The sequence below is a fragment of the Staurois parvus genome, unplaced genomic scaffold (genome assembly GCF_062004578.1).
Source record: "Staurois parvus isolate SC_StPar_1 unplaced genomic scaffold, SC_StPar_1.0 ptg000202l, whole genome shotgun sequence".
In the NCBI taxonomy this organism is placed as follows: domain Eukaryota; kingdom Metazoa; phylum Chordata; class Amphibia; order Anura; family Ranidae; genus Staurois; species Staurois parvus.
Genome location: NW_028317998.1, coordinates 15,173 through 41,339, shown reverse-complemented (window position 1 = coordinate 41,339; position 26,167 = coordinate 15,173). Strand labels below are relative to the sequence as shown.

The 26,167-nt window shown below is 45.2% G+C and overlaps 1 protein-coding gene across 1 annotated transcript in view; it reads left to right on the top strand.

Moving 5' to 3' along the window:
- LOC149461422 (UDP-N-acetylglucosamine transferase subunit ALG13-like) overlaps positions 1-26,167 on the top strand; it is a 180,923-nt gene that overhangs the window by 147,612 nt on the left and 7,144 nt on the right. Inside the window, exons 21-22 of the mRNA XM_089678257.1 lie at positions 19,231-19,384; positions 24,729-24,821. Coding sequence (XP_089534383.1) covers positions 19,231-19,384; positions 24,729-24,821 — 247 coding nt within the window. The remainder of the gene's footprint in view (positions 1-19,230; positions 19,385-24,728; positions 24,822-26,167) is intronic.

Here is a 26,167-nt window from a genome sequence, read left to right as displayed (position 1 = left end):
GAGGAAGGAGGAGGAGAGTCCTTTTTTGTCTTTATGATCTAGTACTATTATTTGACATTTATCTGATTGTACTTTGTACCATACTATTTTGAAAAAACTCTCAACTCACATTGCAGTTATAGCAACAGTTTTTTCCCTTTTTGTTCTGCTGAAAAGATCACCAGGCAAAAATGAAAAGCCTAAAGAAAATGAATGCAGCCACCACATCTAAGAAGCTGGTAGGCTGCAATATCATATGTTTGCTTTTGGCTTTAGTACTTTTTAGGAATGCCTGAAAAAGAAATAAGGAGAGAACAAAGCAAATATTAACACAAAACTTGTCATTATTCATGGCAGTGAGATGGCACTGAAGACCGTTTTATATATCTTCAGAGGTGAAGGCAGCAACATGCACCAGTCCTTTTTACCTCCCTTTCATGAAGGCATTGGTATAGAGGATGAACCCACCTCAATGGTAGGAGGTCCTTTGCAGGTATGCCATCTACAATATTCTTCATGGTCCTCAGTGTCTGTTGCAAAATGATCAGCAAGATGAATACGTTGTGAAATGGTGTGCACAACAGAAAACCACTTGGAAAGGAGTTCAAAACTGAGACAACGCCGCCTTGTCTTTGATTTTACAGTGTAACTGTATTGGCTCTGATCTCATTGTCACTCTGGATTAACCAATTCAAATGTAGAATTGGTGTGAATTGTGATGGGGTCATTATTCAAAAAATCAGGAGGGGACAACCATGAAATGTCCAGAAATGGCTGATACTGCACAAGTGCTGCCATCAGCAGGGTTGAGGTCTGTAGGCACATATTGCAATGGGATTGGAAAACTTTCTGTTGCTCTCTACTGTTTTATAATCTTAGCAATTTCAATGGCTAATATGGCTGCACAAAAGTTTAAGCCTTGGGATGCCATGTGCTGATTTTGGAGTCCGTGTGACCATCCCAAGAACAAAACCCACACTTTCTCTTGGATCTGTATCTTTGAGGTAGGCTGCCACCGCTATTGTTTCAATGGAAGCTTCAGGGAAAACATGGATCTCTTCTGGTGGCCTTTTGATAGGAATGCAGCGCTCTATCTGACGTTGCTCCAGTGCTTCCAGGGAGACTTTCCATGAGTCCCATCTGTGTCATTTCTCTCTGTCATTTCTCTCTGGGTAATGGAGTGTCCCAATGTGTGTTTTCAGAAATAAACTATCTTAGAAGTATCTTACTCTGGGTGATATGAAACCCAGCAGATCGTAGATGCTGTTCACAGCAGACAAAACTCCTTGTTTCATAAACGGCTTGGCATAAATTGAAATTTGAATATGAGATTATGTTGTGTAAGGGGAAGATCTGATCCTAGCTTGAACCCCTTTACACTAACCGCATAGTCATCGGGGGGGAAAAGGCTCTCATTACCTTGTCACTGTTGGAGATATTTTGGGAAGCCTGAAGTTGGCAGTAGCAATTGCTTCTTCTGTAGGCAGAGCGCTTTTAACCAGACATCTACATAGAAATTATTTTCCACAAATTCATGTGCTTTAGATCTGAATTCTTTTCACCTTCTTGAGCTGTCCTTATCCATCGATAGTTTCCTACAGCAGGAGAATGGATGTTACCGAAAACATGTACTTTCATTAATTCAGTAGTCTGACTTTGCTGCTATCATTGTTGCGACACCATTGGAAGCTGTGGACGTTTGTTGTCTTCTCGAGTGATGAAATAGTGGAACATTTGCTGAATGCTGGCCATAACAGCAACTGGTTCTTGTCTGAAGTGGTGTAAAACTCCTATAAGGTGGTTGTTCAGATTAGGCCCAGAGAAAAGGACATAACTGAGGGAAACCCCTTCATACTGAGCCCCTGAGGCAAAGACCACCCTAATCTCATCTGGCTTGCACAGATGGTGCACACCAAAACATGAGGTACCAACGTTTCATCTCCTTCGCTAAGGTGGTGCAAGCTTGGCATGATCTCTTGCAAAACACATTCTTATAAAGTCAATAGTGTTTTTTTCTTTTGATCTCTGGTCAGAGATGCTTTGTAAAGAAGGAAATTGTGCTTATGCATGCTACTTGGTAATTTTTTTCTGATTGCCCATGGCACTGGAACTTTCCAGTCAGTTGGGTATTGACATTTTCTGTGCGAAATATTGTGTGACGGGCTGCATGGCACCCTGCCTGGGTGCTTCTGTTAGAGCTGCTTCCTCGCTGCTGGGACACATGACCAAGGTATTATAGCTGGGCATTGCACCCAAGGACTAGACAACACTAGCTTAGGTGCAAACTGGAACTGTTTATTGAACAGAAATACATGTTTTTATACACTTCAGAAATAGGGGCAGTCCACACTTGAAAAATAAAAACAAATATTACACATCGAGATAAACATCCCACACTGATTGGATAACTGGTCAGGTTGACACAAGACTAATCACATGATGCAGGAACCTCCAGGAGGACTAGTCAACAGACCGAAACAATAGGTGACCCATCTCTTAACAATTTAAGAGAGGCTCAATGGTAAGCACATCACACCTTAATAAACATTTTACAGCAAGAGACCTCAGCATCAGGTTGTTTTGAGCAGATTATATTAACATCTGTTTGGAGTCTGAGTCTAGGAGGGGGTTGAAGCAGTCAATGCTGGTTTGGGCACAGAGACCCCAAATCTGTGCCCTGGTCTTCCCAGTTCTCAGTCTGTGTGTTTTGGGGAGACATGGACTTGCATCCAAGGTAAAACTACTCCAAAAGGTCTGCCAGCCACACACCTCCCAAAGAAGAGCCCCATCAAATGCCAGGGTCCATAGTTGTAGGCAAGAGGCTAGCCTGCAGTTTCCTCCAAAAGCCCCTGCCCTGGTTGAGTCTGTCACATATTGGGAGTCCAGAACTTGACTAACCTTTGAATTCTTAAGTTGGGTCAGCTGAGGAAGTAGCTAGTGGATGAAAGATGAGGGAAAAACTGTTCAGGACCAGAAGTTTAAGCAAGGGAAGAAAACATTTGGTATCCTGAAACGCAGAGGCAAACTAAGTGTCTTTTTGTTTTGTTTTTTTTACAGATTGGGTTAATCTTTGCTGTGATTATATAAATAGGACAAATAGAGGGAAGCTTAAGAAGGTTTGTTTTTGCACCAAACCAAACTTCATCTCCAGAGTAGAGATTTTTGTTTTGTCTAATTTATTGTGTCTTAAGACAAAGTGTTGAGGCTGATTTTGAATCTGTACTATGCAGAAAATTTGTTTAATTTTGTCTGAGTGTGGAAATCTCTGGCGAACAAGGTTCTGCCAAAGGAAGAGGTGGATGCTTTGCTCTGGACAGTGAAGATTGAGGGAAGACCTTACTACATGAAGGCTTTTTTCCAGTGATTGATTCTCTTTGCTCATTGATATGTGGATAATGGATACCCAGAGACTTAAGCAGGCCATTAGAGATGAGCGAAGTATTCAAAAATTCGATTCGGCTGATTCGGCGAATTCGAGGCATAAATTCGATTCGATGCGAATATATTCGCTGCGAATTTAACTTCTAAAAAGGGTGTTTCTAGGCTTCAGAGAGCCTTTATATTAGTGAAGAACACTGTACCCTTAATTTAAATGCCCTTGGAGTCTGCTGGGGAAGAGAAATAATACTGTCAGTCAGTATGACATGCAGATGAGTGCCGTCGATCTTAGAATCACCGCACACTTCACTCATTTGGGCAGTCACGGGGCCAAAACCAGAGTGTGGAGCCACAGTGTGGCGGTGGAGGCAGCAGCAATGGGAGGCCATACAGCACCCTATGACAAAATGGAACCCACCAGCAGTGTGAGGAGACCTGAAAGTGGCACATGGCAGAGTGTGGCGATGGAGACAGCAGCAATGGGAGGCCGTACAGGGACCCATGACACACTCTGGACCTGGCAGCAGCATGAGGAGGCGGTACAGGGGCCCATGACAGATTACGGGCCTGGCAGCAGCATGAGGAGTCGGTACGGGGGCCCATGGCAGATTACGGGCCTGGCAGCAGCAATGGGAGGCCCGTAATCTGCCAGCACCCTATGACAAAATGGAACCCACCAGCAGTGTGAGGAGACCTGAAAGTGGCACATGGCAGAGTGTGGCGATGGAGACAGCAGCAATGGGAGGCCGTACAGGGACCCATGAGGCACTCTGGACCTGGCAGCAGCATGAGGAGGCGGTACAGGGGCCCATGGCAGATTACGGGCCTGGCAGCAGCAATGGGAGGCCCGTAATCTGCCAACACCCTATGACAAAATGGAACCCACCAGCAGTGTGAGGAGACCTGAAAGTGGCAAATGGCAGAGTGTGGCGATGGAGACAGCAGCAATGGGAGGCCGTACAGGGACCCATGAGACACTCTGGACCTGGCAGCAGCATGAGGAGGCGGTACAGGGGCCCATGGCAGAGTGGCGAAGCGTAAGCAGCTTAAATTGAAGGCCATACAGAGGCCTATGTTAAAAATAATAACATGTTTGGGGCATGATTCATGGCGGATTTAGTCAGTTGTGTCAGGAACTGGTGGTTTGAAATCCAGACTAATCCACGCCTGATTAATTTTCACAAACGTGAGTCTCTCCACACTTTGGGTGGACAGTCGTGTCCTCCGCGGAGTTACAATACCTCCTGCCGCACTAAACACGCGCTCCGATGCCACGCTACTGGCCGGGCATGACAGCCTTTCAAGGGCAAATTCAGCTAGTTGGGGCCAAAGGTCAAGTTTCGTTGCCCAGTAGTCAAGGGGATTGTCTACCTCGGTTGGCAGGGTGCTGTCCAAGTAGGCCCAAGCCTGTTGTTTGAGGTCCTGCTCCAGATCCACCTGATGCTGCTGCTGCTGCTGCGGCTGGTTAGTAGTTTCCTCACTGCGCTGGTGAAGCAAGCTACTCATCATCGACTGCAGACTGAGGCAGCCGCTGCTGGTGGAGCTGCCACTGCTCCTACCACCCCACCCCTCCCCTGCTGCCATGGCAACGGAACGCGAGCGCACAGGGCCCACAGTGTCTGAGGATGGACGTTGGCGCAGAAAGGCAGAGACCAACTGACTACATAGGTGGTTTTTATAGTACGTTATTTTGGCCTCCCTCTCAGCAGGTGTGAAAAAGGCCACCATTTTTGAACGGTAGCGAGGGTCCAACAAGGTGGACAGCCAAAAGTCATCCCTCTGTCTGATGGTTATTATTCGGCTGTCGCTACGCAAGCAACCGAGCATGCTATGGGCCATTTGTGCCAAGGAATGCGAGGGACTCCCTGCCTCCATCTCCACAGCATACTGCCACGGTGCGTCTGGGTCCTCTGTCTCCTCCTCCTCCTCCTCTACCAGATGCTCCTTCTCCTCCACTCCTGTCCGCTGAGTGGAAAAACCACCCATTTCACTCAATAATTCCTGAGCACCAATGTCCTCCTCTACCTCCTCCTCTTCTTCCTGTCCTGCCCCCACAGGGGTCATGTGGCATTGAGATCTGTGCGCCACGTCTACCGCACCCTGACCAGCCATTGTTAACAGCATTTGTTCCAGGACGTGCAACAGAGGAATGACGTCGTTCATCCCATAGTCCTGCCGACTCACGAATAGCGTGGCCTCCTCAAAGGGCCTGAGCAAGCGGCAGGTGTCACGCATGAGCTGCCAATGGCTGACATCTAAGTTACACAGGGGAGTACCTTTATCCGCTTGTAACATCAGGAAATCGGTGATGGCCTTTCGCTGTTCGTAAAGGCGGTTAACATATGTAGGGTTGAATTCCACCTTGTTGCAACGTCACAGCATGAGGAGTCGGTACGGGGGCCCATGGCAGATTACGGGCCTGGCAGCAGCAATGGGAGGCCCGTAATCTGCCAGCACCCTATGACAAAATGGAACCCACCAGCAGTGTGAGGAGACCTGAAAGTGGCACATGGCAGAGTGTGGCGATGGAGACAGCAGCAATGGGAGGCCGTACAGGGACCCATGACAGATTACGGGCCTGGCAGCAGCATGAGGAGGCGGTACAGGGGCCCATGACAGATTACGGGCCTGGCAGCAGCATGAGGAGTCGGTACGGGGGCCCATGGCAGATTACGGGCCTGGCAGCAGCAATGGGAGGCCGTACAGGAACCCATGAGAGACTCTGGACCTGGCAGCAGCATGAGGAGGCGGTACGGGGGGCCCATGACAGATTACGGGCCTGGCAGCAGCAATGGGAGGCACGTAATCTGCCAGCACCCTATGACAAAATGGAACCCACCAGCAGTGTAAGGAGACCTGAAAGTGGCACATGGCAGAGTGTGGCGATGGAGACAGCAGCAATGGGAGGCCATACAGGGACCCATGAGAGACTCTGGACCTGGCAGCAGCATGAGGAGGCGGTACAGGGGCCCTTGACAGATTAAGGGCCTGGCAGCAGCATGAGGAGTCGGTACGGGGGCCCATGGCAGATTACGGGCCTGGCAGCAGCAATGGGAGGCCGTACAGGGACCCATGAGACACTCTGGACCTGGCAGCAGCATGAGGAGGCGGTACAGGGGCCCATGACAGATTACGGGCCTGGCAGCAGCAATGGGAGGCCCGTAATCTGCCAGTACCCTATGACAAAATGGAACACACCAGCAGTGTGAGGAGACCTGAAAGTGGCACATGGCAGAGTGTGGCGATGGAGACAGCAGCAATGGGAGGCCGTACAGGGACCCATGACACACTCTGGACCTGGCAGCAGCATGAGGAGGCGGTACAGGGGCCCATGACAGATTACGGGCCTGGCAGCAGCAATGGGAGGCCCGTAATCTGCCAGCACCCTATGACAAAATGGAACCCACCAGCAGTGTGAGGAGACTTGAAAGTGGCACATGGCAGAGTTAACATGTTTGGGGCATGATTCATGCGGATTTAGTCAGTTGTGTCAGGAACTGGTGGTTTGAAATCCAGACTAATCCACGCCTGATTAATTTTCACAAACGTGAGTCTCTCCACACTTTGGGTGGACAGTCGTGTCCTCCGCGGAGTTACAATACCTCCTGCCGCACTAAACACGCGCTCCGATGCCACGCTACTGGCCGGGCATGACAGCCTTTCAAGGGCAAATTCAGCTAGTTGGGGCCAAAGGTCAAGTTTCGTTGCCCAGTAGTCAAGGGGATTGTCTACCTCGGTTGGCAGGGTGCTGTCCAAGTAGGCCCAAGCCTGTTGTTTGAGGTCCTGCTCCAGATCCACCTGATGCTGCTGCTGCTGCGGCTGGATAGTAGTTTCCTCACTGCGCTGGTGAAGAAAGCTACTCATCATCGACTGCAGACTGTGGCAGCCGCTGCTGGTGGAGCTGCCACTGCTCCTACCACCCCACCCCTCCCCTGCTGCCATGGCAGCGGAACGCGAGCGCACAGGGCCCACAGTGTCTGAGGATGGACGTTGACGGAGAAAGGCAGAGACCAACTGACTACATAGGTGGTTTTTATAGTACGTTATTTTGGCCTCCCTCTCAGCAGGTGTGAAAAAGGCCACCATTTTTGAACGGTAGCGAGGGTCCAACAAGGTGGACAGCCAAAAGTCATCCCTCTGTCTGATAGTTATTATTCGGCTGTCGCTACGCAAGCAACCGAGCATGCTATGGGCCATTTGTGCCAAGGAATGCGAGGGACTCCCTGCCTCCATCTCCACAGCATACTGCCACGGTGCGTCTGGGTCCTCTGTCTCCTCCTCCTCCTCTACCAGATGCTCCTGCTCCTCCACTCCTGTCCGCTGAGTGGAAAAACCACCCATTTCACTCAATAATTCCTGAGCACCAATGTCCTCCTCTACCTCCTCCTCTTCTTCCTGTCCTGCCCCCACAGGGGTCATGTGGCGTTGAGATCTGTGCGCCACGTCTACCGCACCCTGACCAGCCATTGTTAACAGCATTTGTTCCAGGACGTGCAACAGAGGAATGACGTCGTTCATCCCATAGTCCTGCCGACTCACGAATAGCGTGGCCTCCTCAAAGGGCCTGAGCAAGCGGCAGGTGTCACGCATGAGCTGCCAATGGCTGACATCTAAGTTACACAGGGGAGTACCTTTATCCGCTTGTAACATCAGGAAATCGGTGATGGCCTTTCGCTGTTCGTAAAGGCGGTCTAACGTGTAGGGTTGAATTCCACCTTGTTGCAACGTCGCAGATCAGGCGATGCTGTGGAATTCCGTTCTGCCGCTGCAGCTCAAGGAGGGTGTGCTTTGCGGTGTAGGAATGGCTGAAATGCATGCAAAGTTTACGTGACATTTTAAGGATGTCTTGCAGTGGGATGGTGGATTTTAGGAACCACTTGACAACCAGATTGAACACGTGAGCCATGCATGGCGCATGGCACAACCTTCCTTGACGCAGAGCAGACACCATGTTCTTTCCGTTGTCGGTCAACATGGTTCCGATTTTCAGTTTGCGCGGAGACAGCCATCTGTCGATTTCTCTGTTCATTACACTCAGAAGTTCCTCCCCTGTGTGACTACGTTCGCCAAGGCATACCAGGTGCAGCACAGCGTGACACCGTTGCGCCCTGCACATGTGATATGCCGGTCGGGTAATGGGACTTGGCACGGGGGTGGCGGCTGAGGACACGGCGGAAGAAGAGGTGGTAGAGGCGGACATCTTTGCTGGACCAAGGACGTGCAAACGTGGAGGCAAAAGCGGCGTGACCTGTCCAAGTTGCTGGTGCGGCTGTGCCGGCACCACGTTCACCCAGTGGGCCGTAAATGACATGTACTGTCCCTGACCGTAGTTACAGCTCCACACGTCGGCGCTGCCGTGCACTTTGGCAGAGACCGACATGCTCAAAGACTGGCCCACCATCTCTTCTACATGTGAATGCAGGGCTGGCACTGCCTTTTTGGCGAAGAAATGCCGGCTTGGCACTCTCCACCGCGGCGCGGCACAAGCCATCATTTCTCGGAAAGGTGCTGAGTCCACCACTTGGAAAGGGAGGGACTGCAGCACCAGCAACTTGGACAGGAGGACGTTCAGCTTTTGCACCGTCGGGTGCGTGCTCGCAAACTGTTGTCTCTTGGAAACGGATTCCAAGAAAGACTGCTGACGGAATCCGTGAAGAGGAGTAGCAGGAGAAGGAGCATCTGAACGAGCGGAAGATGCCAACGAGCGACAACTCCCCTCAGCAGAGGCGTTGGAGCCTTGACTGGCTGATAGAGGGCGATTGACGTCGGGTGACGGAGCAAGTAACGGAGCGGGTGATGGAGCGGGGGCTGGGGCAGGCAGAACCGCCGTATCTTTATCACGGTTTTCCCAGGCCACCGAATGGCGACGCTGCATATGCTGACGCAACGCTGTAGTCCCAACATGGGCCCCCTGGCCACGCTTGACTTTCTGGCCACATAGTCGACATACGGCTACGTTTACTTCCTCGGGCGGCTTGACGAAAAATTGCCACACCGCCGAGTAGGAAACTTTGCCCCCGCTACTCCTCACTAGCTGACTGCTACTTCCTCCGTGCACACCGGCACCACTACTGGCCGTGGTGGTAGGCTGCAGTGGAGCTGGTGCTCTACTCCGTGGCCGTTTGCCTCCACTGACACTGCTGCGACCCTGCTGCCTCCTGGGCAACCCACCGACTGTTTTGCTCGCTGCCAAGCTGGCACCCTCTTCTCCTGATGATGCGGAAGAAATAGCCTGATGACGACGAGGCTGCCAAGTGCGATCAGCCTCATCATCATCAATTAGGGTCTCCGCCTCACTACTAGCCCCCTCGGCTGCGTGTGGGTCAGGAGACAGACCTGTCTCTAGACCGGCTACCAAGCCACTCTCCTCGCCAGTACTTCTTAGCCTGGCTGCTGAAGAGGCGGATGTCTCCCCCCGTTCCTGACCACCCTCTGTTAGCTCTTCCTCACTGTACAGTGGGGCTGAGCCCACAGCATGCGATACTTCGCTTGGTGAGGGAACACCAAAGGACAGGGGCAGGTAGAGGACACGTGATTTCAGTGGGCTTGCTCCCGGGCCATGCCAACTAACGGTTGTGTCTGATGTACCCACCGACCGTTGGCTGTAGGTGTCAGAGGTGACCTGGGAAGAGGAAGACGACCGAGCCAACCAATCGATGACGGCAGAGTTGTCGGTGGAGACACGACCGCTGGATGACACCGGGAGCACTGGCCTCTGGCTGCGACTAGTGCTGCCTCGACCCCTTCCTCTGCTGCCACGTCTGCTCGCTCCTAAAACATGGCCTCCTCTGACACTCCTCTGCGTGTTGTCTGACATACTCTTTAATTCAACAATTCTGTGTCCATGAGTAACAGTTCTGTGTCCCTGAGTAACAGTTCTGTGTCCCTGAGTAACAGTTCTGTGTCCCTGAGTAACAGTTCTGTGTCCCTCAGTAACAATTCAACAATTCTGTGTCCCTCAGTAACAATTCTGTGTCCCTCAGTAACAATTCTGTGTCCCTCAGTAACAATTCTGTGTCCCTCAGTAACAATTCTGTGTCTGTCCCTGAGTAACAGTTCTGTGTCCCTGAGTAACAGTTCTGTGTCCCTGAGTAACAGTTCTGTGTCCCTGAGTAACAGTTCTGTGTCCCTGAGTAACAGTTCTGTGTCCCTGAGTAACAGTTCTGTGTCCCTGAGTAACAGTTCTGTGTCCCTCAGTAACAGTTCTGTGTCCCTCAGTAACAGTTCTGTGTCCCTCAGTAACAGTTCTGTGTCCCTCAGTAACAATTCTGTGTCCCTCAGTAACAGTTCTGTGTCCCTCAGTAACAGTTCTGTGTCCCTCAGTAACAGTTCTGTGTCCCTCAGTAACAGTTCTGTGTCTGTCCCTGAGTAACAATTCTGTGTCTGTCCCTCAGTAACAATTCTGTGTCTGTCCCTCAGTAACAATTCTGTGTCTGTCCCTCAGTAACAGTTCTGTGTCCCTGAGTAACAGTTCTGTGTCCCTGAGTAACAGTTCTGTGTCCCTGAGTAACAGTTCTGTGTCCCTGAGTAACAGTTCTGTGTCCCTCAGTAACAGTTCTGTGTCTGTCCCTGAGTAACAGTTCTGTGTCTGTCCCTGAGTAACAATTCTGTGTCCCTGAGTAACAGTTCTGTGTCTGTCCCTGAGTAACAGTTCTGTGTCTGTCCCTGAGTAACAGTTCTGTGTCTGTCCCTGAGTAACAGTTCTGTGTCTGTCCCTGAGTAACAGTTCTGTGTCTGTCCCTGAGTAACAGTTCTGTGTCCCTGAGTAACAGTTCTGTGTCCCTGAGTAACAATTCTGTGTCTGTCCCTGAGTAACAATTCTGTGTCTGTCCCTGAGTAACAATTCTGTGTCTGTCCCTGAGTAACAATTCTGTGTCTGTCCCTGAGTAACAATTCTGTGTCTGTCCCTGAGTAACAATTCTGTGTCTGTCCCTGAGTAACAATTCTGTGTCTGTCCCTGAGTAACAATTCTGTGTCTGTCCCTGAGTAACAATTCTGTGTCTGTCCCTGAGTAACAATTCTGTGTCTGTCCCTGAGTAACAATTCTGTGTCTGTCCCTGAGTAACAATTCTGTGTCTGTCCCTGAGTAACAATTCTGTGTCTGTCCCTGAGTAACAATTCTGTGTCTGTCCCTGAGTAACAATTCTGTGTCTGTCCCTGAGTAACAGTTCTGTGTCTGTCCCTGAGTAACAGTTCTGTGTCCCTGAGTAACAGTTCTGTGTCCCTGAGTAACAGTTCTGTGTCCCTGAGTAACAGTTCTGTGTCCCTGAGTAACAATTCTGTGTCCTGAGTAACAATTCTGTGTCCCTCAGTAACAATTCTGTGTCTGTCCCTGATTAACAATTCTTTGTCCCTCAGTAACAGTTCTGTGTCTGTCCCTCAGTAACAATTCTGTGTCCCTCGGTAACAATTCTGTGTCCCTCGGTAACAATTCTGTGTCCCTCGGTAACAGTTCTGTGTCCCTCAGTAACAGTTCTGTGTCTGTCCCTGAGTAACAATTCTGTGTCTGTCCCTGAGTAACAATTCTGTGTCCCTCAGTAACAATTCTGTTTCCCTCAGTAACAATTCTGTGTCTGTCCCTGAGTAACAGTTCTGTGTCCCTGAGTAACAGTTCTGTGTCCCTGAGTATCAATTCTGTGTCCCTGAGTATCAATTCTGTGTCCCTCAGTAACAATTCTGTGTCTGTCCCTGAGTAACGATTCTGTGTTTCTAAAGTATCTGTGGCCCTAACTCTGTCCCTAATACAGAGAGGTCTGTCTCTCTTGAATGACCGGAGGCAAATGGAGAATTGTAAGATGGCCGCAATTTATAGCTCCACCATTACACAGTGCTGGCTGGCTGGCTGCTGATTGGCTAATGCGATCACATGTCATGAATGAATGCATTATGGGTCAGCGTGCCTTGTCTGCGCGCCTTCCCAGAGATCCCCGCTCCGTCGCCACACATGTCGCCGCCATTTTTGGAAAAATTTCGTTTCGCGCATCCGAAGTATGCTAATTTTCGGATTCGGCGCGAATCAAATTTTTCCTAATATTCGAAACTAATTCCACTTCGCCAAGTTCGATTCGCTCATCTCTACAGGCCATACATGGATTTAAATTGGCCGGTTCAGCAGGTATTTGGACTAATTCCGATCCATATATGGGCACCCCAGGTTGTACACAAGTCGATCATACAACCAGCCTGTTGGATATTATATCCTGAATGATTAGTGTTGCCTGGTCTTACCTTCAAATACGGCGTTTCCTGACTGCCTTTGAATACCACCCCCTTTTTGTACGTCTCCCCATATTTTTTGAGGCTCAATGTACATAGCCACTGTCTATAAATTCCAGTTTGACAACTAACCTGTGACCTTGGTAGAAGTGTAGAGCTTAGGAGAGGGATCTTGGCAAGGGACTCTCGGAAAAGGACTGGACCACTATCCACCAAAAGATCTCTAAATGTCACAATCCAAATAAATGTATATAACATTTGTTCAAGGTGGTACAGGACTGCTGCCCTATTACAAAAATCTTCTAATCTCATTCACAACTCTGTTGATGTTGTGAAAGAGAGGAAGGAACTTTGCTACACATACAGTGCATCCAGAAAGTATTCACAGTGCTTAACTTTTGCACATTTTGTTATCTTACAGCCTTATTCCAAAATGGATTAAATTCATTTTTTTTCCTCCACATTCTACAAACAATACTCCGTAATGACAACGTGAAGGCAGTTCGTTTTGAAAATAAAAAAAACAAAAAACTCACATGTACATAAGTATTCACAGCCTTTGCTCAATACTTTAATGAAGCACTTTTAGCACCATTTACAGCCTCAAGTCGTTTTGAATATGATGCTACAAGCTTGGCACACCTATTTTTGTGCAATTTCTCCCATTCTTTTTTGCAATACCTCTTAAGCTCCATCAGGTTGGATGGGGAGCATCAGTGCACAGCCATTTTCAGATGTTTAATCTGGTTCAAGTCTGGGCTCTGACTGGGCCACTCCAGGACATTCACAGAGTTGGCCCGTAGCCACTCCTTTTTTATGTGGGCTGTGTGCTTAGGGTTGTTGTCATGTTGAAAGATGAACAGTCGCCCCAGTCTAAGGTCCAGAGCGCTCTAGAATAGGTTTTCATCAAGGATGTCTCCCTACATTGCTGCATTAATCTTCCCTGAGTAGTTTCCCAGTTCCTGCCACTGAAAAAGATCCCTACAGCATGATGCTGCCGCCACCATGCTTCACTGTAGGGATGGTATTGGCCAGAGTTCCTCAGGTGCCTTTTTAGCAAACTCCAGATGGGCTGCCATTTTGCCTTTTACTGAGGAGTGGCTTCTGTTTGGCCACTCCACCATACAGGGCCTGATTGGTGGGGTGCTGCAGAGGCAGTTGTTCTTCTGGAAGGTTCTCCTCTCTCCACAGAGAAATGCTGGAACTCTTTCAGAGTGATCGAGTGCTTGGTTACCTCCCTGGCTAAGGCCCTTCTCCCTCATTTTGGCTGGACGGCCCGTTCTAGGAAGATTCTTGGTGGTTCCAAACTTCTTCCATTTATGGATGATGGAGGCCACTGTGCTCATTGGGACCTTCAATGCTGCAGACATTTTTCTTTACCCTTCCCCAGATTTGTGCCTTGATACAATCCTGTCTAAGGACAATTCCTTGGACCTCATGGCTTTGTTTGTGCTCTGACATGCACTGTTCACTGTGGGACCTTATATAGACAGGTTTATGCCTTTCCTAATACTGTCCAATCAACTGAATTTCCCATAGGTGGATTTCAATCAAGTTGTGGAAACATCTCAAGGATTATCTGTGGGAACAGGATGCACCAGACCTCAATTTTGAGTATCATGGCAAAGGTTGTGAATACTTATGTACATGTGGGGTTTTTTTTTTTTTTTTAATAAATTGCAAAGAATTTTTAAAACCAACTTCTTTCACATTGTCATTATGGGGTATTGTTTGTAGAATGTTGACAGAAAAAATGAATTTAATTTTGCAATAAGGCTGTAACATAACAAAATGTGGCAAAAGTTAAGCACTGTGAATACTTTCTGGATGCCCTGTATAGTGGTTTGTGTTCAGAGATTTAGCAGTTATGGAAGGTAGTCCATGAAGTCAGGGCAGTAGCCACACTTTTGGTGGAATAGTCTCCTGCATCCTATCTCTTCATGAAACAAGTGTCTTAGACACGCCTTCTCAGAAGTCCTTAGCATTGCATATTATAAATGCAGCATGGTTGTGTATACCAGTACACGGGAGATCTAAACTTATTCCTTTCATGAGAAAGTGGTTGAAGAAAATTATCACTATTGCTTTGGTGGAGGAGTTGATGCATATCTCCCGTGAGATTCTCTGCAAATATGTAAATACGTGGGCATGCTGGATACACTTCCAGACCACTTCTGCATACCATGATCTTATCTCAACTGTTCTGTGAAAGCAGATTTAAATGTCTAGCTATGTCTTCTTTTTTTTTTTCAACTTTATACATTTATTAATATATTAAATCATACATTTCTGTATCAACAAATATCCTTCCCCTCCCTCTGTCCGCCCCCCGTGGTTACCTCCTGTTTCTACTCCTCCTTCCTATACCAGATTTCTATTTTGTTCCTCACCTTCCTTTTATTTTCCTCCTCCGCTCTTTCCCTTCCATATATGTATTTGCCAGGTCTAAATATCTTCTAGATGTTTTAAAGATTATCCATCTCTCCCAGATAATCTTAAATTTATCAATGTTATCCTCTCCCCTATAATACAACTCCTCCATCCTGTATACAAATTCGTTTTTATTTATCCAATCCATGATTTTGGGGGCTTTCTGTGCCTGCCAAAACCTAGGGTTCAATCCCTTTTGCCGCATTAATCAAATGAACAATCATCAAGCTCCTTATATTGTTTTTCTGTGAGTTCAATGTTATGAAATTAAACATACCCAGGGGTCCTTCCGTACACTAATCCTCATTATTTCTTGTATTTGTTGTATTATTGCCTCCCAGAATTGTTGTATTTTGGGGAAACTCCACCATATGTGTGCCATAATGGTTCCAATGATATAACAGAGTAAGAGAGAGAGTGGACATCCCTGTCTACTTCCGTTGTACATTTTAAAAAACTGTGACACTGTGCCATTGACCTTGATCGCGGCTGTTGGGCAACTTTATAACGTTTTAACCCATTGCATCATCTTAGGTCCAATGCCCAAAACTTCCAATGTGTCAAACATAAATTCCCAATCTACCCTATAAAATGCTTTTTCAGCATCAATAAAACAATCGCTGAATGGTTTTCTTTCTTACTTTTTTGCAAAAGCAATAATCTCAGTCAGTTCTCTTCCCTCTCTCCTTGAAACAAACCCCACCTGATCCATATGAATCCATTCTGGCATCAACTGCTTCATTCTATTTGCTAATACCTTTGCAAACAATTTTGTATGAATATTTAATAACAATATGGACCTGTAACTAACACATTGGGACAGATCTTTCCCTTCTTTCGGTATAGCTATGTCTTGACTATTCCACCCGCCTATCTGTAAAGGCCCAAATAATCAGGTTTAACTTGGCGCGAGACACCAGACACATGTACAGCGGGGAGGGGGGGGGGGGGTAGAGACTCCAACCTGCCTTTTTTTTTCAACCCGCTCACCCCCCCAACCCCATCACCATTTCCCCCACCTCCCGCTTATGTTTCTCCACCTCAAGAGATCATGCTATCGATTTACTTTTTTCTTCCTTTCCAATTCCTATCAACCTTTCTACCCATTTCTTTTCTTATTCTCTTGCCCTGGGCTGCTATATGCCTTGAAGATATTGACCTTTGTGTTCCACCTTGTCTCCATAGAGAATACATGCTATTCATTTAAATTACAGACATAAATCTGCATAACTTTGGAGTTGGCTACCGTCCATGCATATTGCCACTGATACAGAATTTTACTTGACTACAGTACACAGGCTTTATTCATTGCATATTTCTGTTGTGTTTTATTAGCTTTAATCCATTTGCAGAATTCTCCTTCTATTGTACACTGTGATGGATACAATAAAGCTTTTATATTAACAAAAACAAAAAAAAAGTGCTGCGGCTCTGTGTAAGGCAGAGTGGTCAAACTAGATGTGTGTGCGTGTGTCATCACATTGACATAAGTATTCAGACCCTTTGTAGCAACACTTGAAATTTTAGCTTGGGTGCCTCCCATTTCTGTTGATCGTTGCTGAGCTGTATCTATACCTTTTTATTGGAGTCTACCTGTGGTAAATTTAAATTGATTGGATTTGATTTGAAAAGGCACACTCCTTTCTATAAAAGGCCTCACAGCTGAGCATGCATACTGTATCAGCGCAAATGCCATGAGGTCAAAGGAACTGCCTTCAAAGCTCAGACAGGATTATTGCAAGGCACAGATCTGGGGAAGGCTACAAAATATTCTGCTGTATTGAAGGATCCCAAGAGCATAGTGGCCTTCATAATTCTCAAATGGAAGACGTTTGGCACAACCAGGACTCTTCGAGGAGCTGGTCATCTGGCCAAACTGAGCAGTTGGGGAGAAGGGCCTTGGTAAGAGGTGAGACAGAACCTGATGGTTACTCTGAGGTCCAGAGATCTCTTGTGGAAATGGGACAAAGTTCCAGAAGGACAGCCTTCACTGAAGGCCTCCACTGATCTGGGCTTTATGGCAGTGTCTAGACATAAGCCTCTCCTCTGTGCAAAACACATGAACACCCACTTGGAGTTTGCAAAAAAGCACCTAAAGGACTCTGACTGAAGAACATGATTCTCTAACCTGATGAAACCATGACTGAAGAACACGATTCTCTAGCCTGATGAAACCAAGATTGAACTGTTTGACCTTGAAACATTGTCTGGAGGAAGCCAGGCACTGATCACCTGCCCAATACCATCCCAACAGTGAAGCGTGGTGGTGTTTTTTTTTTTTTTTTTTTTTTTTTTCTTTTTTTTTTTAGCAGCAGGGGCCGTGAGACTTGTCAGGGCTGAGAGAAAGCTGAATGGAGCAAAGTAGAGGTATCCACAGTGAAAACCTGTTCCACAGCGCCCAGACTGGGTTGAAGATTCACTTTCTAACAGGACAATGATCGTAAGCACTCAGCCAAGACAACACAGGTGTGGCTTAGGGACAACTCTGTGATTGTCCTAGAGTGGTCCAGCCAGAGCCTTGACTTGAACCCTATTAAACATCTCTGGAGAGACTTGAAAATGGCTGTCCATTGATGTTCTCCATCCAACCTGGTTAAGCTCGAGAGGATTTGCAAAGGACAGAAAATGCCCCAATCCAAGTGTTCAGTGCTTGTGGGGTAATATCCCAAAAGACACGGGGCTGTCATTGCTGCTAAAGGATCCTCGCCAAAATACTGAGTAAAGGGTCTGAATAATTAAGAGCATTTGATATTTCAGTTTTTTCCTTTGAAAACAGAACATTTAGAAAAGTTTGAATTTATTTACTTTGTCATTATGGGGTACTTTGTGTAGATTGAAAAAAAAAAATGTAATTCTATAACTGTAGTATCAGGCTGCAGCGCAACAAAACTGAAGAAAGTGGAGGGGGTCTGGGTACTTTATGAATGCACTGTATGTGTGTGTGTGGTATTCATTTTTTTTTTTTTGTTTTTTTTTAAGCATTCCTGCTGTGTAGATTGACATTTTTGACAGTACTGTATAAAAAGCTGTTCAGTTATTCCATGGTTTGAAAAAAGTTTCAAATTTATAACTAGAAAGTTTGAAATCATGAAAAATACAATTCAACCTTTTAGAATCTTACAAATCGAAGGGAATGCTAGCTGGTATAATAAAACATGCTCCCAAACCATGCAAGTAATCTGAAGCAGTTAGTAATTCTAGATTCCACCAAAATCTATTACTTTTGATGATTTATTGGTTTGTAAACATTGGACAGAGTTTTAACACCACACACTATCGAGATATGGCAGCAATTGGTGTCCGTCGATTCATGCAGAAATGCTCCTTTTAAATTTCTTTGAAATGCTTTTAAATCTACCCATATCATTAAAAGACCCTTATTTGGAAAAGGTCCAGACTACCCTTCTACCAAAGATTAGCCTCCCCAGTAATTCTTGACTCTGTGCCTATGGTGGTCTGTAAATCAGAAATTTAGAACTACAATCTAACCCTTCCCGTGACTGAATTTTGTGAAAATTCTAATTATTCAAGATTGGGTGATTCCATCAGAGAACAGCTTATCTAATTAACATTAAACTAATCAACAGACAGGCATGCAGACAATGCTTTGGTTAATCAGGGAGCCCACCCCAGACTGACTGGCAATAAGCCCACACCCTGTATACACACCATTATACCTATGGTCTTTCAGAAGTTTGCTTTCACTTGTATAATCTGTCCATCATTAGACAAAAGTCATCCAATATTCCAAGTTTGAAAAAGTGGAATCATTTTATCATCTTGGGTTTCTTGAGGGATATTGTTGATAAATATTTCTGTCCCAAATGGGAGGAGCTTCTCCAACCCAGTCTGCATGAGGGCCCCCATGTTTCCTCTGAGACATTAACCTGCACAAGATTAATATTACATCTTTTCATCCACTCCAGAATGGAAGATTTACTGTTTTTATGCAGAGAATTAATTCAGGCCTCACTCTCAGCATTAATCACGTTGTGCATCATTAGAGCGTGATCTGCTCTCTTCATGGGCCATAATCAGTCAGTAGAAAGCTAGCCCCTAGTCCCCTCCAAATGCTCCTGTCCCAGATGGGTCTGTCACAATGTCCTCTCAAGTTTTTTCTTTTTTTTTCGAGGTGGGTGGGCTGGGGACTGGGAAAATAAAATGTTCCGTTGTCTGATTTAAAATATTTGCCATCAGCTTCTACTTAACTGTTACTCTCTTTTGTAGGTGACCTCTGTCATTTCTACCTCCTGTGTAAATGCTGCACCAGCAACCGTAATATCTTCAAGCCCTTCTGTTCAATCCACTGTAACATCCACTGTCCTGCCACAGAGTGCTGTGCAGCCAATGATAATGTCTCAACCTCCCACTGGAAGACCAGGTAAATTTTAGCTGAAAACGGTTTCCTGACGTTAGAAAATAAGTACTTAATAAACTTGTTTTGGGAAGCTGATAAAGATAATACTGTGGAGTTGCTTTATTAAAACTGGAGAGTGCAAAGTCTGGTGCAGTTCTGGATAGAAACTCCAAGGTTTTATTGTCAAAGCTTAATTGAACAAGCAGACTTTAGAAACTGGCTACCATGCACAGCAGATTTTGCTCTGTCCAGTTTTAGCAAATCATCCCCCGTATGTGACCTTTATTCCACCAAGACTTTCCTCCCTGCACTGTAAAATAAAAAGTAACAGGATTTAAGAGTACAAAGTATGTGAACCTTTGGACTTAATAATTGGTTGACCCTCCTTTGGCAGCAATAACCTCAACCAAACGTTTCCTGTAGTTGCAGATCAGACCTGCACAACGATCTGGAGTAATTTTGGACCACTCCTCTTTACAAAACTGTTTCAGTGTAGCAATATTCTTGGGATATCTGGTGTGAATCGCTCTCTTAAGGTCATGCCACAGCATTTCAATCGGGTTGAGGTCAGGACTCTGACTGGGCCACTCCAGAAGGCGTATTCTGTGCTGTTGCAGCCATTGTTTTGTTACTTGTATGCTTTGGGTCATTGTCCTGTTGCATCACCCATCCTCTGCGGAGCTTCAGTTGGCGGACAGATGGTCATACGTTTTCCTGCAAAATGTCTTGATAAACTCTGGAATTCATTTTCCCATCAATGACAACAATCCGTCCAGGCCCTGAGGCAGCAAAGCAGCCCCAAACCATAATGCTCCCTCTGCCATGTTTTACAGTGGGGATGAGGTTTTGATGTTGGTGTGCTGTGCCTTTTTTTCTCCACACATAGTGTTGTGTGTTCTTTCCAAACAACTCAATCTTGGTTTCATCTGTCCACAGTATATTTTGCCAGTAGTGCTGTGGAACATCCAGGTGCTCTTTTGCAAACTTCAAACATGCTGCAATATTCTTTTTGGACAGCAATGGCTGAAACAGTTTTGTGAAGAGGAGTGGTCCAAAATTACTCCAGATCGTTGTGCAGGTCTGATCTGCAACTACAGCAAACGTTTGGTTGAGGTTATTGCTGCCAAAGGAGGGTCAACCAGTTAAGTCCAAAGGTTCGAACAGGAGCCAGGCGCTGTGTAGTTTTGTGATAGAAATAATACACCTTGTATGGAGGTGTGTCTTTAATAAGTCATCTGGTAAAACAATAATAAATAACCAGCCTGTGGCTTTAGGAAGCCAGGTTCCAAGATGGACGGCCCGTCCGCTCAGAGGGAAGCAGTGGAGTAGAATGCCTGTCCGTGCAGGGACCACGTTTACCCGATGTCCCAGCGTCCTGGATGACGTCACCACGATGTGGAGAGACAGAGGGGGGGAACTCTTGCTGGAGCCGCAGCTTTAGAAGGAAGAGGCCGGTTGCTGGGACAACATGTTTCACGCGCATGCGCTTTGTCAAGTCTCAGAGACTTCTAAAGCTGCGGCTCCAGCAAGAGTTCCCCCCCTCTGTCTCTCCACATCGTGGTGACGTCATCCAGGACGCTGGGACGTTGGGTAAACGTGGTCCCTGCACTGACAGGCATTCTACTCCACTGCTTCCCTCTGAGCGGACGGGCCGTCCATCTTGGAACCTGGCTTCCTAAAGCCACAGGCTGGTTATTTATTATTGTTTTACCATATGACTTATTAAAGACACACCTCCATACAAGGTGTATTATTTCTATCACAAAACTACACAGCGCCTGGCTCCTGTTCATACCTCCCACAAACCGATGTGTTTTTACCATGGCAGCAGTGAGTTTTTTCCCCACCAATCATAGTTGACATATACCATTCACTTATTTCCTTTGGGACACATCTGTGCGCTTTTATCCAGACCGTAAGTCCAAAGGTTCACATACTTTTTCCTCCCTGCACTGTGAATGTTTACATGTTATGTGCAATTAAACCATGGCAACATCTAATGTTTCTGTAGTATTATATTCAGCAGACTGTGTTCTTCTATTGTTGTGACTTAGATGACGTTCAGAGCACATTTTATGCCCAATTCATGCAAAACTCCACGTAATCCCAAGGGGTTCACATACTTTCTTGCGACTGTACATTTGGTCACATGACTGCTTAATCAGTAACAGTTTCTAAGGGATTTTACACACTAGGTGCGAATAAAAAGGTAAATTATAGAAGGGTAAAAAAAAAAATATAGCTTGTGTGTCTTCTTGTGGACACTTGAATTGTATGGAAAACTTCTGGTGAATGCGCCCATAAATGCAGTATGTTAGATGTTTTCAGCATACAGTGCTGTGCATCGCTAGGATAGAACATACTCCATTGATTTTAAAGTAGTAATAGTAGTAAGCAGTGATAAATGCCACAAATTGTATGAAATCACATCTGGTGCAAATAAACCCTAAATTGTTAAAGTATTCTACAACTGAGCAATTTTAGTAAGACATTTTTATTAAGAAATTTTAAGAGGATAGCTGTTATGTACATTTAAACATTAGGTGGTGCTCTTGTATAATATATTATCTATAATTTAAACCATACATGTATTTTGGTATTTTTCGATTTTTTTTTGTGTATTTTTTAACTTTTTACAAGGACTAAGTTAACTTAATGCTTAGTCCACAACAGCATTGTTTTCAGTATATTAAAGTGATTCTAAAGGTTGTTAAAAATAAAAAATAAAATGTTATTCTTACCTATTCTGTGCAATGGTTTTGCACAGAGCAGCCCTAATCCTCTTCCCTTTGGGTGCCCCGCTGCCAGTCCTGGCTCCTCTTCCCTGCCGAGTGCCCCCAATAGCCTCTTGCTATGGGGGTATTCAAACAGGCTCACTACTTGACATTGTCCATTCTGCACCCCGCTCTCTCCTCTTTGGCTCACTGATGAGTGAGTCAATGACAGAGTCCCTGGACAGCCGAGGCTCCCATTACACCATTGGATCAAGCTGGAGCTCAGGTAAGGGAGGGCTGCGTGGGGGATGGGGGGGGTGTTAGGGGAGCTACATTTAGAAAGGGTTGTTTTTTGTGTTTTTGTTTTTTACCTTTTGTGCATGAAGTTAAGAAAGCCTTCTGCCTTTTAGAACCACTTTAAGTCATGCTAGAGTTCCTTTCTTAACAAAAAAGAAAAACTCCATTGCAAGTTTACAAATTATTTTCAAAAAATTTACAATGCAGAATGTGTGATCTTGGGGATTGTGTCTCAGGATGGTTGTTAGGTACTCTCACTTGCTTTACTGTGATGAGGATTTTTTAACTTTCAATTTGTTCGTTACCGGCTTGTAAAGCATCTGACCAAACCGGTCACAGTTTGATTAGATGTTTTTGAGGACAGTTGAGAGACCTGGGGTCCAACAAAACCAAAATCTCTTGCTAAAGAGTACCTTTCACTGCTCATGTATCCTTGTAATGACAAAGTTGATAAATACAGTATAAATAAGATTTTTAAAAATGTAAAGCGCCCCCATACTCCTATACGAATGTCTACATAGGTCCCACGTGCATATGTAAACCGTGAAAGCACCACATGTGAGGTATCGCCATTTACATCAGAGAGCAATTCTAGCATCAAACCTCCTGGTAAAAGTAAAAGTATTTTAAAGCGCTTCCTGAGGAGATTTTTAGGTACCTTAATTTGTTGCCATTCCACAGGCATGCACAATTTTAAAGCATTACATGTTTGGTCCCTTCACTAAATAACCCCTCAGGCAGGGGCGGACTGACCATTTGGAAACTCGGGCACTGCCCGAGGGCCTGGGGTCAGTAGGGGGCCCCATGAGATGCCTCTGGTACCTTTTTTCATAGGCTTTTTTGAGTTTGGGCAAGGACACAGGTCTCCAGTTGTGATTGCAAGCCTTTGCCCTACCTTCCCACCTAACGGAAACAGCTTTTTGTTTGTTTTTTTTTTTGTTCTCATCCGTTCATTCAGCTCTTTTAGGCGCAGGCAAGAGAGATGCAAGCTGAAATTATTTTTTTTTAAATTTTTCTCTTTCTGCACCTGATCCATTTGAATAAGTAATGACATGAATGCTTTATCTTAAATATTCTCTGTAAAAGAAATTCCTAAACTGTTATTTCGAAGTCCCATACTTGAGGAGACATTTTCACATGTTCTCGCCTGTAAACTTCCCTGAGAAGATGCAAACCATTAGATTTACGGTTTGTGCTCCTGTTGTAATCTGATTTTAGATTTGGATTTGTGGGAAAAAATTAGCTAGATTTCTTTCCATTACAAGTTTCCAAAATTTAAGTGAGCTTCTTGCTGTATAAGAAGCCTTTAAATCCCTTCCGGGGAGAGCCTGCATTTGTCATGCTTCGTTCCGAACGGACAATGAGGTTACTTAAACCCATTTGTTAGCCTTCTCAAGCCAATTTTGGTTGGGCTGCACTTTAAATCTGGAAATGTGTTTTAATTTACAGGAATGCTTGCCTAATCTGTTGCATTTAAGGTTGAATGCAAAGTTCTTGAATTTCTCTCTGCACTACAAAATTGCTAAATCTACGGCACTGTTCAAATCTGGTTTAGGTGTGCAGAAATCTGCGATAATTGGTAGGTGTTGCAGAGAGATGAAAAGTTGGCCATCAAGTATCAGTAGACTCGCCCAGTAGAAGGAGAAGCTGAATTTTGAAAAGTGATCAATTTCATAAAAAGTCGATTTTATTAAACTCCATATAACGCATTTCGTGGCTACATGCCACTTCGTAAGCCATGGTGTAGCCAGCTGTACAGTAGAAGTGGACAGCAAAAGGCCTAGCAAACTGTTTTGAAGTGAGGACCATGATTTTAAAATGGAAATAAGATGTCTGGATAATGCATCTGTGGAGCCAGTGCTTGACCCATTATATAAACTGAAAAGATTATGCAAAATAAACATATAACTTTGTGGCAGGGATTGCTAAAAGATTTTACTGGAAAGATTTAAAATTAGTAGTACACGCCATGTAAAAAAAATCATTCCACATAAAGATAGATTTAGATATGGAGATCTGGAAAATATTGTGCATGTACAGTACATATATAGATAATGGGACAATAATTGCAGTTCTCCAATATGTTGTTGGAACTTCAGCTGAAGTTGATGTTAGGAAGATATTACTATCATGATAAATATTCAGTACCAGGATTAATTGAAGAATGTTTGCAAAGGGAAGTGTAAAAAAACAAACGTGAGCTTGCTGGGATCACACACATGCTCATAAAGAAATTCAGTAACCTATTGATTACCTCAGAGAAGCCAGTATGTTTTTTTTTTTGTTTTTTTTTTTTTTCTTTCAACATCTTAATGCATGACATTTTATATTTGTAATGTACATTCGCATTTTAATAGCTCCGCCTGGATCTGGTGAGATGGGAGACTGCACAGTTCCTCTTCCACCTCCTCCTTATTCCTGTGACCCAAGTGGAAATGATCTGCCAAGAGGTAAGTTATGTAAAAGTTATGATAACACATGACATGCTTGAACACATTTGACCTTCCTTTTTTTTTTTTTTCTGTATATCTGCCTTGTATTCTCATTTTTATGACCAACACATGAATGTTTACCTAGAAGGCAGGGCCAAGTGGTTGTAAACATTTTACATATACCCAGCAAAATATTTTGCCTCAGGTAATACAGATTTGAAAAGTCCTCCTGTGAAAGTTGTACTGGTTTATCTACACCCATCTTTTCTCTACAGTTCAAAGTTCTGAATTTATACAGCTTGTTTGAGATTTCTGAAAGCAGGGGGCAGCTGAAGTTCAACTGCAGAGCTCAGTGAAAGCTGATTGGGGGCAAGGGAGACACTCACCTTTTTGCCTCTTGGTGTCAGGAAACCTGTCAAAAGTGACAAATACACAGTATAGAATAGAGGTGGCTCAACCCCTGGGCCTCTGATGTGGCCAGTGACCTCAAACCAGGGAAGCGCATGCTCGGGGTCAGCAATCTGTTGATTGCAATCTAGGTTTGCCGACCCGTCATCCCAGAGGATTAGTGTAGTGAGATGCTGCTTGCAGGGGAGGGAGCAGGTGCCACCTAAGCCGATTCTTCCTCTGTAGCTCCATTTCCTGTCACAGGTGGAGTGATACGAAGTGCACTCCGCCTCTAATCCTTTCTAGCAGCCTGAAAAGAGATGGCAGCAGCAGCTGCAAAAGAAAAATAAGGCCTGTGTACACACACACACGTGTACACTTGGCATAGTAGCATCAGCAATGGGCATATTAGGACCTATAAAAGGATAAATAACTATTAGGCTATGTTTACACTGATCTACTGATGCAGCGCACCTGTGGCTTTCCTGCAGGAGAGCTTCATTGAGCCATAGACTTCTGTTACCTATTTTTATTACATAATGTGGGTGTGGTATACTTTGAGAGCGTACATGACCAGTTACCCAATCTCTTAAGTGGCCTTCATTCTTCAAGAGGTTTAGCACCCCTGGTATAGAAGGATGTGCTTTATTTATATTTCATGTCAGATTAAAAACTCGAAGTGGTTGTAAACCTCTGTGATTAAGCAGCTAGTATGTTCATATAACATGAATGAAAATCTTTTGTTCTTTAAACATTCTTAATGCTTTCAAAACAAAAAAGTGTACAAATTAAAAATTTCAAACTGCTCTGGAAATTTTATTCTAAAAGGGCAGCTTACACCTACACCCTGTTCCAAATTATTATGCAAAAGATATTTTTCTCATTTACCTAAATAATTGATTTAAATAACAGCATAATTCTCATGTTATCAACTATTAAGAGTACAATTCAAATTTTATTGAACAAACCTCCTAATG